Source organism: Lichenostomus cassidix, chromosome 8 (assembly GCF_008360975.1).
Source record: "Lichenostomus cassidix isolate B80296 chromosome 8, HeHo_3.0, whole genome shotgun sequence".
NCBI lineage: Eukaryota > Metazoa > Chordata > Aves > Passeriformes > Meliphagidae > Lichenostomus > Lichenostomus cassidix.
Window position 1 is genome coordinate 26,934,647 of NC_139489.1, and position 13,231 is coordinate 26,947,877.

A 13,231-nucleotide genomic window follows, 5' to 3' on the forward strand; every position below is an offset into this window, starting at 1 on the left:
ATGAACAGATGATGCTCTTTCTTTAATTTGTTCATTTAGTTGATGTGTGCAGGCTGCAGTTTGGTAGCTCTTATATAATCATTTCTTTGTGTTGGTAGTAAGTATTTTAGAGTAATTGTTAGAAATCAACAGTCTGTATATTGATCAGAACTTGAAATTTTTGTACGTTGCAGTTTTCTGGCTGTTTGCACAGGCTGTTTAAATCTTAGCAGTGTGTGAGTCTTAAAATGCAGAGGTGTTGGGGATACACAGGAGGGTTGTTATACAGAGACTGGGCAGGAGCAAAACCAGTTCCTGCTGCATTTCAAAACTGATGCCTGCTACCTCCTGATATAATTGTCTTAATTCCTTAATGATGGGAATCTCTCAACATTTTTGCTAAACTTTATTCTCCAAGAATTTGTAAACCCATCAGTGCAATCCTTCTGTCTTCATTGAGTCTTTAGGTTCCTCTTTAGTCCTTTTCTCTAATCATTCTATTGTTTAATTTGGAGTAGGAAGCTGATGTTTCAGGAATACATCAGACTGGCATCTCTCAAATTATCATTCCCTAGAACATTCTTGGGAATCAGTTTGCAGGTGTGCTTCTTGCTCACCTTGCACAGTCAGCATACATTCCCAACTACTGCCCAAAAGCCTTTTAGATTTCTTCACACAATTAATATGTGTGCTGATGAATTAGCAAAATATAAATATGACTGACAACTACAAGAATTTCCATTTATCTGATAGCTATTTGAAATTTTTTTCAGACCTCTTTTCCTAAATGTTTCTGAGCTTTGGGGAAATAAATACACCTTGGCATGTTTTCTTCAGACTGGTACAATGTGTCTTGAGATCTAGGAGAAACTATTCCCAAAAGCTGTGGGATCCCTCAAAGAGCATCCAGCTATCTGTTTTTCTGCTCTTTAATCAGACATTTCAGTGGGATGCAGCTAGGGTACATTCCTGGGGTGTGATGGTGACCTTGACTCTGACCTCTAAAGCCTGCAATCTCTCTTGTCAAAAATACCCTTCTTTCTACCTAACAACTAATAGGCACCTAGTGGGAATTTGAAAGCACAAGTAGTAATTGTCCTGAGAACACTTTGACCCCCAACTAATGAGCTGCTGCATCCTGCATAGCTTCCATTTCCCAAATGGATGAAAGACAGTCTCATACTGGGTACACAGCAGTGACTTAGTCTGGGAGGGACAAAGCCAAGTTTATGTGCAAAGTTTGTCTCTTGTGCAGTTGTCCCACAGAGGACTGATAGATCCTCTTTTAAGTCTGGGGCACCACCTTTGCTCTGCTGCCCTGTGACTGTTCTTGCCATGACCCATATCCATCTTTACTTTCTAGTTGTGAAGGCTGTTAGATAAGTTTGCACACCTTTCAAAAATGCAGTTGCAGCTAGCTTGTTCTGCCATCTTTAAGGGAGATGCTGGGTTAGAGGCAATTGGATAATAACCAAATCTATTGGTTTTTTTGAGTATTAGCTCCAAAACTGCCGCTCTTGAAGCACAGAGCACCACAGCTGTAGGATTTTTGAAACCTGGTTGGAATGATGAAAAAAAAAAAAAAGGAAATCAATGTTTTGTCAGGTAAAGATTTTTAGGTAAGAGTTGAATAAATAGACACAGTTATCTGCTTGGAAAAACAGCAGTACTCTGAACGCATATGTTAAACACACAAGTTTTGTCAGCTCTGTAACATGGCTTTGTGTTTCAGGAGATGAGTGGTGTGTACTCCCCAGTCAGTGAAGACAGCACAGTGCCACAGTTTGAGGCTCCCTCACCTTCACACAGGTATGGAGCTTGCAACTCAGCTTGGATTTCCATCTGTACATGTTGCTCTCTGATTGCTAATGCTTTCCAAGCAATGCCCAAAACACAAGCAAAACTTGGTTTTGAGTGCTGTGCAGTGTTTCCCTATTCTGTTTCTGATTGGTATAAACTTTATGTGAACAAAGAAGTGAAGAAAAGGCCATCTGAGTCTGCATTTGGATGAAAAATCTGCTCTAAACCAGATGCCATGGAAAACTGATGGCTTTAAATGTTGTGTGAATTAGTAAACTTGAGTCATAAGCCTTTGTTATGGAATAAAATATTACTGTTGTTTATATGGTACCTTTTCTGAACATTATGCTACCTTTTCTGAACATTATGCAGTTCTGCTTGGCATATGGAAGGTCTTAATTTTGTATGATACTGGAGTCCTCTGACTTCCCCTCTCAGCATGAATAGCTAAAGCTATGGGTTCAGATCAAAATTTAAAATGTACAGCCTGTTGATTCTGTATATCTGCTGTCAGTTTTAATTTAATGAAATGCCTTTCTAATAACATAATTTCAATGTGTATTTTTGTCTGGAATATTGCACAGTCTGGTTCCTTGATGATAAAATTGCAGATGCTTTTTGTATCCAGGTTACAAGTGCCAGAGCTTGAAGTGCTCTACTTTACAAATGTCTTTTGGTGGTGAGAAAGCTCTGATTTCACGGGGCCAAGTTATGTTATTGAGGGATTGTCTCTGCTGTCTCTTAGGGTTCTCCAAACTGTCAACTTCTATTATAAAAATGTACTGGTAGATTTTTGCTGTTAGCAGCTCAACCTAATAGCACAGAAGTAAAACAATTAGCATATTTCTTCCCCTAGAGAGATATGGATACAGTGCTGTGGTGAGGAACCCAGCAATTTGGGCTGGGATTTCCTACTGAGATGCTATTTCTGGACACATAGACCAATATCACTCGTATTTCTATGAAGCTCTGGCTGGCCCTGAGGGAAGGGACAGGAATATGGCCATGATGGATGGGAACAGCATTTCCAATTCAGCTCTTCACTGCTTCTTTAATTCTTTTTGGTGCAGGTGTGTTTCTTGGGATGGGTTATTGCTGTTTTGCCAAGAAGCAGTTTTGTGAAGCTGATGAGATTCTTGTCAGGTTCCACTACTTTTCTGGTTATTGGCTATTAAATGGATTGGTTTTGCTGATGCTTGGGGTAAACTTGAGCACTGATCAGGCTCAATTTGTTAGATGTTGGATGCCTTCAGGCCTAGAAACCTTTCTCTTTTAACAGGAAATTGTACTTATGAGTAGAGATGTATCTCTATTACTTGAGCTAAGCTAACAAACAAGCCCCCAAAGAACTTTTTTATCTGTTGAAGGCTGGAATAACATTCTAAGGCCAGGAGTTCTAGTAAAAGAGTTGAGGGGGAAATCTTGTGCAGTGAGAGCTATGCTCCTTTCAGTCTACTGAGAATTTCTTAATATTCTTTTATGCCTATTTATTTCATGTGCTAGGGGTCAATCAATCTCAGTTACTGCTTTTGAAGATGTAAGATGGTATCCAAAGTATTGTAGTGATTTTTGGATTGATGTGCTTCACCAATGGTCTGCTGGGAGGTGGCAGTGGATTGGAGCCATGGTGGGTGCAGAGATCATGGGCTCTTTCTTGCCTGCCTTCTTATACCTGTCTGGGTCCGTCTTGGTTGTCTTGAACTTTTGGGTTTTCCCCCTGCTCCAGCATGCCAGGGGTGTGATGTAATAGGATATTTGGGTGTTTTCTAAAGCATGTGATACTGCCTTTTTCCTCTCTGCTTTAGAAGACATCTTTTTCTCAGTGACATTCCTGTGTGAAGAAGTAGCCTTGAGTGGTTGAAGAGAAATCAGTATGTGAAGGAAGTGTCTGAACAGGCATTAGGTGTTGCCAGAAGTTACTCCTGAACTTCTATCCCTGCCCTATCTTGACAGTTTCGTATAATTCAAGTAATTGCATTGGTGTGAATTACCATAACTCAGATTCCAGAAAGGTCTACCACTTGAAATTAATTTTATTTTCAATATTAAGTGTAAGTTTTGAAGAATATCTCAACATTTCTCCTTGGCAAGAATGCTGCAGAGCAGCTGATAGGAGTTTTAAAATATGCTGGGTGTTTTCACTTCTCTTAACTGAAATATTTAATCTCCAGAGTGCATTTTAGAGATGCCTTGAACCACTAAGAGTGAAATACAAATAGTTTGGGATGAATTCACTTCCATGTTAAAATTATATTGAACTTGCAGAGACTCTTAGCTTATCAGTGAATTAAAATGGTATATTTAAATCAAAATACAACTTAACATACTTAACACCCTGCTAATGAAATATAATTCTTTAACACTTTACTAATATGCCTTATAAATAGTACAAGGTTATCACAGAGTAGTGCTGAGATGAAGAAAATTTCTTTAGCCTTTGAATTTAAAGTTCAAGAAAATAGAGTTCTTTGGAATTCGGTTTTATCTGGTCTCTGGTGACTTGCCCTTATTCATCTGCTTCCTCTAAATCACAGGCTTGCTTCATTAATTTTCTGTTTCTTTTCATTGTTTGGAGATTTTCCGTTCCCATTCTTAACAACTTCAAAATGTGAAATTACTTTGCATCCCCCCCAGCTTCCTTCAGAAGTTCTTTAGCAAAAAACCCAGCTCAGCTCTGATGTTCAGTACATCCTTGGCTGCAAGAAACACATGTTTTCTCTTGTGCCTACACAGGGTATGATGAAATATTAAATTGGGTAATAGCACAGTGCTTGTTTACAGCGTTGGGTATTGCTGGGTTTGTATACTAATAGAGAACAAGAGGGGAAGGGAGGAGAACAAATAGTTCTGTGTATGGTTTTTCTGAACAGGCAAGTGAGTGTGTAATTTTTGCTCCCAGTAAACGGTGCAAACAGGAGATAGGAATGAGCAGCTTCTCTGTGATGCTATCCAGGGCTAATGGCAACAACAAGCTATCACTAATAGGAGTTTGAGGGAAAATTTTGATCTAAAAATGAGTTGCTTGGTAACTCTGATTCAGTTATCAAAATCCTGATCCTTCTTCCCCTCCATTTGTTCTAATTACCTCCTCCCATCGCTGTAATGGGATTTATAGTCTGCAGGTTGCCTTGTTTTTTGTTGTTATTGTTACGAGTTTTTAAATGTCATGTCAGTGTAGCTGAATTTCCAAACTGAACCTAATGTTATAGCTTTTAAAAATGAACTTGGAGGGAACTTCTGTAATTTTCTGATTACTTGCTTCCTTTTTCTTGAAAGGAAAAACATTCAAGGATATTTGAGTTAACTCAGCTATAGACACCGCACAGAAATGTCTTTGAATTTGTATTCTGGTTAGGGAGATGACGTCTGCACTCTAGAAGGCTCTATATCGCCAGACAACCTGCAGCAAAACGAGACCAGACGCTCTAAGTCTGTGTGTTTTGCTGTTAATTGCCACTGTACCTGTCTCAGAGTGGAGTACTTTTTCATTGCTTTCCAGCCAAATGTGTTATTCCTGCTGTTCCTGGCAGGATCTGCTGTCCATGTTTCATTATTTCATGTAGCCACATTCTAATTTAAAGTTCGTTGTCCGCAGCCATGCCTGAAACAGCTCTGCTCTTTTCTCCCTTACAATAGCTTGCAGCAAATAATTATTTTTATCCCTCAAATTGTCTTCATTTGCACCTTTTTTCTTGCCTGGAACAGAAGTCCATTCAATCTCATTTTCCAAGTTAACCACTGATGAGACTTAAAAATCATCTCTCACCTTCTGTTTCCAGTTCCCTCTACTTCCAGGAGTCTTGAAAACATTCAGAGAAATATTTAAGCACTGGTACCACTGATTCATTCTTCCAAACATGCCTGGCATTTCAACCAAACCAGTTTGTTTATGACCAAGATTCTCAACTTTACACATAAGTTCTGGCAGCTGTTACATAAGCAGCAATAGGTGCAATCATCTTTGACAAAACCAGGACCTACAGCAGTGTTCTAGCAGCTTTTTAAAGAAGCCTTCAGCTTTCCCAGGCAATGCTTAAAAACTAAGGTTACCTCATAAGTAAGACTGGGAGTAATGAGAATAATGATCCCAGATAGCTTCTGCTCTGTCCAGGTCAAATGACATAGCAGAAGCAAGGCAGTTAAAAAGATTTTTTAGAAACAAATGATGGTGATTTTCATAATGTGTTCTGCATAATCAATAAAATTGTGTTCTTGCATGCTAATCTTTACCTGTCCTGGAAGTATGTGAAATCTGAGTGGTAAATGAAATTTAATCTGGCTCTGGTGTCTTACTGCGAGAGCTGAATTTTTTGCCTATATGTCCAAGAACACTGAACCACCTGTTTTCTGCTTAGATCAGGAGATCTTTTTGCAGTTTTGAAAGTCGAATTCCATTAAGATTGCATGTCTATGCTGTGTTTTGAAAACAGTGATTTAAAAAGTGTGTTGCATCATTATAAGTATTATAATATGGTGTAGTGTTTTCTAATAATAGTATTCCTCGCAGTTGTTTTGGTTTTTTTTTTAGTTTATTTCTGGATTTCATTGGTTGTGTCTGTTTAAACTGTCTTAAACTGATTTCTCTAGCTTTTCTCTTCCCAGTGTTGGTTCAAATGCCAGAGCATTAAATGTCTCTTCTCTTTTTTCTCCTTTTTTTTTTTTTAAAGGAATTGAAAACCAATGGTAGCACTTTATTCACAGAATGTCTTGTGCTGCATATTTCATATGAAAGATATGCTTTTGCATTCTAATTGGAAATTACTTGACTGCCCTACACATAATTGTGTGTGACAGCATTCTGCTCTAGGAAAACTCTGTATTTAAAAAAAAAAAAAAAAATCTCTCCCAAACCCCCAAACAAAATATAACCTTGTGTTCCCTGTCTGTAAAATGGATTTCAAAGGCAAGTATGATGCAGAGTGTCAAGGGGGGAATAGCAAACAGGTTAAAAATTATAAAGGATGGCTGTGCAGTGATTTAAGCAGACTATTTCTTTTATTTTTGCAGTAGTATTATCGACTCCACCGAGTATAGCCAGCCTCCAGGCTTCAGTGGCAGTTCTCAGGTAAGATAATTTGTGTCTGCTTGGGGGGGATGGGAGAGTGAATGCAGGGGTTGGACAGGGTTGAGGTGCACTGTCATTCACCTCCAGAGTATTGGTCAACTGGAGCCTTGAAAATGCATTTAACTGGTTGTATGGGAAACTGCAGCTGTAGGAAGGATTGTGCACAATTGTGAGAGAGAGACCTGGTGTAATGTATTTAGACATCTGACTTTTTTCTTAAAGCTGACTCTTCTGTGGAAGAGGGGATGTAGTTTGCTCTTCATCTCCCAGGTGGGCAGCACTGGATAAGGGAAGCAAATCCCTGAGCCTTTGCATTGGTTTAAATAGCTGTAGATCAAGATTGACTTTCAAACCAAAGAAAACTGCAGGTACTGTTTTATTGTTTGTCCTCATCAGGGCCTTACAAACCATTATAAATTCATGTAGAGGGTAAAAAGATGCATATAGAATTGAGCTGTTTGGCAGGCAGCCTCCAAGCTGTCTGATCTGCAGGGCCTCCCGAATTCCAAACAGCACTGCTGTAGTCTTGCAGCTCAGAGGGATTCAGCTGGGCTGGGAAGGTGACACTGATACCCAGCTCATAGTTTCAAAAAGGTCAAACAGTTTTCATTTGGACAGATGGACTGTTGGTCACATTCCATCTGTGCCTTGGGTGCTCTGGTGGTGCTGGACCATCCCTGGCACATGGCAGCATCAAATTGGTAAATTAACATGTAGAAGTGCTGTTGGATCTTGATGTAAAAAATAATGTGGATTTTGAGCTGGTGCACATATATGTTTGCTTGTAGGGTTTTGGGTTTGCAGCTGTGTAACTAGGTAAATAGAAAATGTTATCTATTAGTCTGTGCAAAAATGCTTGTTGTTCCTGCTGCTCTGGTTTTGGGAGGATTTTGCTTGAACAGAGAGTTGTAGTTCTACCACATTTCACAGGGCAGTGAAATCTAGATGGGGGTTTTATATTCAGGACTCTTCTGTGCTACAGTGTATTTGTTCTCCACTGACATTAGTTGTCTCAGTACTTCCTATTTCAAAGCCAAAATTAATAGCATAGCTATCGTGCTGGTGAGCTCACAAAACAAACAACCTAGACTTTCTAGTCATTCTGTATGACAGCCTTATTTGTGTGAGAATAATCTTTTTTTGTCCTCAAATGTGATTTCTTGTCCTCCAGAGTGCCAGATCTGTACTCTCAAATACAAATTCCCAAATTAAACTTTAATATATGTTTGGATGGGGAGTTCAAAGAGAACTCTTGAAGTTAAACACTTTATTCAAAGGTAGTCTAATTTCAGTAAGAATTTACCTTAAAAATAGTTTTAAGAATATAAATTAAATTGTGGTGTTTTTCCCTAATTGTCAGTCATGGCAAAAATCACATATTGGGCACTGCTGGCAGTAAGAGCTATCTAGGATGGACAGCACAGCTTTCTTTCTCAATAAAATTACTTTGTGCATCACCCACAAACATGTTGTTAGGGAAGAATTTATATACTACAAAGCTCTAGGACAGTTCTCTTCCAGAAGCTGAGCTTCAGAAGTAAACAGTGAACAAGTCACTTAAGCCCTGGGGAATTCTGCAGGTAATATTTAATGGCATTTTTTTTTTTTTTGCTAGAAATAAGGCGCTTGTGTGCAGCTGTGATGTTTTTTCACGGTTGTTAGAGGACTCTTTAGAGCATCTGATGGAGTTCAGCCAGTAAAAATCGCTCTTGATAACAGAGGAATCCAAACTGATGTCCTCAACTAGGGCAACAATAGTGGTTTGAGCCATTGAATAAAAATTGCTTGGGTATCTTTTCTCCCTTCCCTTATTTTTAACTCCCGTTGCCCAGCATTGCTTAGAAAGTAGCCAGGGAGTAGGCTTCATAGAAACAGAATGTCTGGTTTTTGGCAAAATGTGAGCAGATTGAAATACTTGGCTAGGGATGGTCTAATGACAGTGGGTTAGTGCCCCTTGCTTAGTTCTCAGCACAGCTGAGTTGCCATGTGCCAACCTCAGACCTGTTCCACCAGGATCTTGTTTGAGAGGTACAACAGGCACAGCTGGATGATTGATTCAGTCTCAGTGTGGACTGGTATCTGGCAGATCAGGCTTGGGTCTGGGTTGTATCACTCATCATGGTTCAGGCAGCTTGTCTTAACTTGAGACTGAAACGATTGTTCTTTGCCTGAAGTTGTCTTGAGCCCAGACTACTCCTGGTGTGCTGCGGGAGACTGGAGACGTTGCAGGCTGGTGCACAAAAATTACAAGAAGAGGCTATAGAAGTGTTCTATTAAGCATTCTTTTGAAGCTGTGGAATTTTAGAAAATGGTATTTGAAAGGTGTTGCTGTAGGAGCATTTCCCAGTGTTGTGTGTTGAGGTTGGAGTTGCTTTTGAGATGAAACAAGCTGTGAAGACCATAGGTACTGTCACAGGCAAATGTGAGCCACAATGTCAGTGTGTGGCCTTAGGTGGGAAGTGGTGTCTTGAAAGTTTCACTGCCTGGGGTTTACTTTTAGCTTAAAATGTTAGATGGCTCTTCATACAGGTACAAACAAAATTGGAGTGGGCTGTAAACCTTTTTCATTGTCATTAGCTTGGTAGGTGTTTGTAATGAGGGCAGGGTGTTCTAAATGGGTTGAGGGGGAGTTGTACACGAAGTGGGTTTTGTTAGTGCCATTGAGTAGCACTATGGGCCTTGTACTTGCTCAAGGATGTTGTTCATTAGGGAGCTTGATTGCTCTTAAATCTTTTAAAATTTAGCTTTGAGGATGTGATATGTGAGATTTCTTTAATAGAAGCTAAAGCAAGGAGCTCTTTGTGCTTCTTGTGTAGTAGAGGGTTTCATTCCTTTTCATTACTTGTGATTAAAATGGTAAGTACTGCATTTTCTGTTTGCTTCAGGAGGAAAGATTACTTATGTAGTTTAAATCCTTTGCTTCTACCTCTCACTATTACTGTTTGGGTAGGTTGGGAAATGACTTTAATGATGAGTTTCATGAACTTCTTTTCGATTAACCTTTGAACTTCATGCTGTCTTTTGCTTCTCTCTTTATTTGCTTAGTTTTACAGGGAGTTACTGAGTTGCTTCAAAAGAAATAATTCAGTAACTAACTCACTAAAATAAACACCTCCTTCTCTTTTAATGAGCTGTCTGCCAGGGATCTGGGGAGTATTTGTTGTACAGTCTGTTTGATTTGTGAAGCTGGAAGGTGGCCTCTGCTGTCTATCTGTATAAATGCAAGACAAGACTCCCCAAGGGTTGGGGTTGCCTGTCCTGTTTGTGAGGGTAGAATCACTAAATTTGCAAAGCCTCAGGGAACAAAAACTGTCTAAAAGCAGGGATTTTTTTCTGTTACCTAAAAGGGTGCATAGGATCCTAAGAAATAACTGTTGACAGTTCATTTATTATTGTTTTACAGTTCTAGCCTATCACGTATATTGTATAATTGTTTATAATTGGGTGAAATCCATAGAAGTGAAACCCAGGCCTGGCTTTTCCCTTTCTGAAGTGTTCTCCCTTCTCCACTCAGACCAAAAAGCAGCCATGGTATAACAGCACGCTCGCCTCGCGACGCAAGCGCCTCACAGCTCATTTTGAGGACCTAGAGCAGTGCTATTTTTCCACCAGGATGACTCGTGTCTCGGGTGAGTAGTTCTTGCATGGTGTTCCACTTCTGATGTCAGGTACCTCTTGCAGTGCTCTGTCCTCAGAAAAGCTTTGCTTTTGAGAGAGCAGCTTTTACTTCTTCCCTGAATGGTGGCTATACATATTTGTGTTACTCAGATCATCACATTTTGCTATTCCTGACCAACCTTTGAAGTTGCTAAATTTGGAAAACTTAATCCTGTCACTTTGCAGGGGCACATGTATTGCTTTGTAATCCTGTACTGTGAAGGGCAAAATGCACAATAAACAATTTCTCTGGTGCCTGTTCTGAAGATGAAAATGCCTGAAAGCAGTGGTTGAATTGTCTTTCCACTAGCTGTGGTATAAACTCAGTAGTTAAAAAAACACCGCTATTGAAATGCTACAGAGGTATAAACATAAACTGATACATTCTTCTGTATTTAGCATGCAAGAGGACACTTGGAGGTTATCCTTTATGTTGTCTAGATTGTGTCTTGGTTAACAAATGGCTTGGACTATGGAGGCTTAGCATGCAGCAGTGCTGTTGTCCCATGGGGAACACCTTAGATTTAAGGCTTGTTTTGTAGAATTGGAAGCTGTTTTCAAAATTGCCTAGATTGCCTCATTCATAATTGAGTAACAGTGTGACAGCAGCTAGAGTAATTGTTGTCTGGTGGATGCATGGTTCTTAATTACGCACAAGATTCTCTTAAGAAATGAGAGGGTCAAATAACTGTCTTGAGGGTGAGGAGGGTTATTTCCACAGCCCCTGGGGGGGAGAAACCAGCTTGGCAAAAAAAGCTTCAGGCAATGGAGTGTGGCAGGCAAGAAATCTGCAGCACATATCGCCTGTGACAGACTGCAAGGAAAGCATCCAGCCCTTTTAGGGTGGTAGACACGTCTTAGGGATGAGAGGAAGCCAGGCAGAGGTTGCTGCAGCAAAGTATATTTACTTATAACTTTGGACAGCAAGGACCAACCTCCCAAGGCACAAATCAGCAGGATTGCTGGGTTAGAAATATCTGCTGTTTTTTTTTCTCTGCAAATTTAGTTTTAGACCCTTTAAATAAATAAGAAGTAATTTTTAAAAATAATTAATCTCTTAATTTAAAGGCTACAGGATGTCTATAGAGAGCTCACTCTTAGAAGTATTTACATCTTCTACCTACTTCAGAGCAGACTGACTCAGTTCTCATTGTGCACAGCAAAATGATTTTAAAAAGGAATGCAGCATGTTGAGATGTTACTTCAGTATGTGAAAGATTGGAGAAGCCCATTGCATGTGTCCATCCAGATCCCTGTGAAGTGCCAGCAGGTGCCTTTGCAGAATGCAGTTCTTCACAGATCACACTGAGATGCTTCCATGCTGTGCTCTCTCGGTGATGCATAACTGTGTTTATGTAAAAATAAAACTTATTAACCAGGGATAACAAATGGGGCTCTTCCCAGCATTCCCTTGTAGAAGGCATCTTTCTTCATAATTGGAACTATAAATATGAATGCACTGAAACTGGTTTTTTGTATTCATATGTGTCAGCTGCACCAAGAGTGGAGGATTTGCAAGTGCAGGTTTTCTCCTAAATAAGGGATAACCTATGATACTTGATTAAGTTTTCCTCTCCTAAGTCATTCCTGCATTTTGACACATTTTAAATAGGATTTAATGTGGATTTAAAGCTTTTAGCAAGAAGTGCCTCTGACTGTTCAAGTAGGGAGTAAAGGCGTAATATTACTGTAATTATCAAATGGCCTTGCACTTTGATGGGGAGAATGTCTGGAGAAATAATATTCAGTTTTCCAGGCACAGAGAATAAATTATAGAAGGATTGTGTGCTTGATCTCTAAATGAGGGAAATGGAAGGGTAGCAGCAATTTGTCCCTATCACAGTGTCAAAGCAGAAAAGAATCTTTGAAAAACACTGACTGATGTTTGTGCTGCTTTTCAAGGTTTTTCCTGTAGTGGTCAGGTGCTGATGATGTTAATTTGGAGCAGCACTTTGTTAATTTTGCCCCTTTTCATCCATCTGACATGGATAATGTATATGCTAGTATGCCTAAACATGCTAATTACTAGCCTTCACTGTTCCTTTATACAATCAAACATTAAACAGCATATAAGAGATGCTTCAAAATGCCTTGCAAGTGTAGAGACGATAATTTCTGATGTCAAGGAATTACCAGAGTGCAGAAATTATTATTCTCTCTGTTTTCCCAAAAGAAATCACAGCTGGACTTTGCCTTTATAGATCAACCACTCTTTTTCCACCCTGGTATTTCCAAGCCTTTCTAATAAGTGGATCTTATTTCCTTATGCTGCTGTTAAGGATAGTTTAACTAGTGTGTGGAATTTGATCTCCTGGGTGTCTGTGTGTGTGTGTGTGTGGTTTCTCTGTTGCTGCAGTGATGCTGGGCTGGAACAGGAGACAAGGTGTGCAGTACTTGTAAACCAGCAGTGTTAGCTGTAGTTGCCCTAAAATGCAGTGGTGCAAAAAAGAAAATGACGGTGGAAGCTTTAGAGAAGGAATCTGAGAATTGCTGCAACTGTGGGGGATCATTATGAAGGCTGAAGGTGCTACCTAATGTTTGGCTGTGGATATTTGATTGTATTGGGAACTCAGATTTACCTGTGAGGCATTGCTGTATGTTAGGAATTTTTTCTTATTTACAAATCACTGAAATTTAAAATGGTTTAAATAAAATTATGTTCCTACCAAGAAAAGTTGGGACTTCTGAGAATTCAATGAATGACTTTCAACTATCTACACTGCAATTTAC

General features: G+C 39.5%; 1 protein-coding gene across 2 annotated transcripts in view; it reads left to right on the plus strand.

Moving 5' to 3' along the window:
* COP1 (COP1 E3 ubiquitin ligase) overlaps window positions 1-13,231 on the plus strand; it is a 124,241-nt gene that overhangs the window by 23,974 nt on the left and 87,036 nt on the right. For both annotated transcript variants that reach the window (XM_085068642.1, XM_085068644.1), the window contains exons 8-10: window positions 1,712-1,788; window positions 6,787-6,844; window positions 10,359-10,473. In XM_085068642.1, coding sequence (XP_084924768.1) covers window positions 1,712-1,788; window positions 6,787-6,844; window positions 10,359-10,473 — 250 coding nt within the window. The remainder of the gene's footprint in view (window positions 1-1,711; window positions 1,789-6,786; window positions 6,845-10,358; window positions 10,474-13,231) is intronic.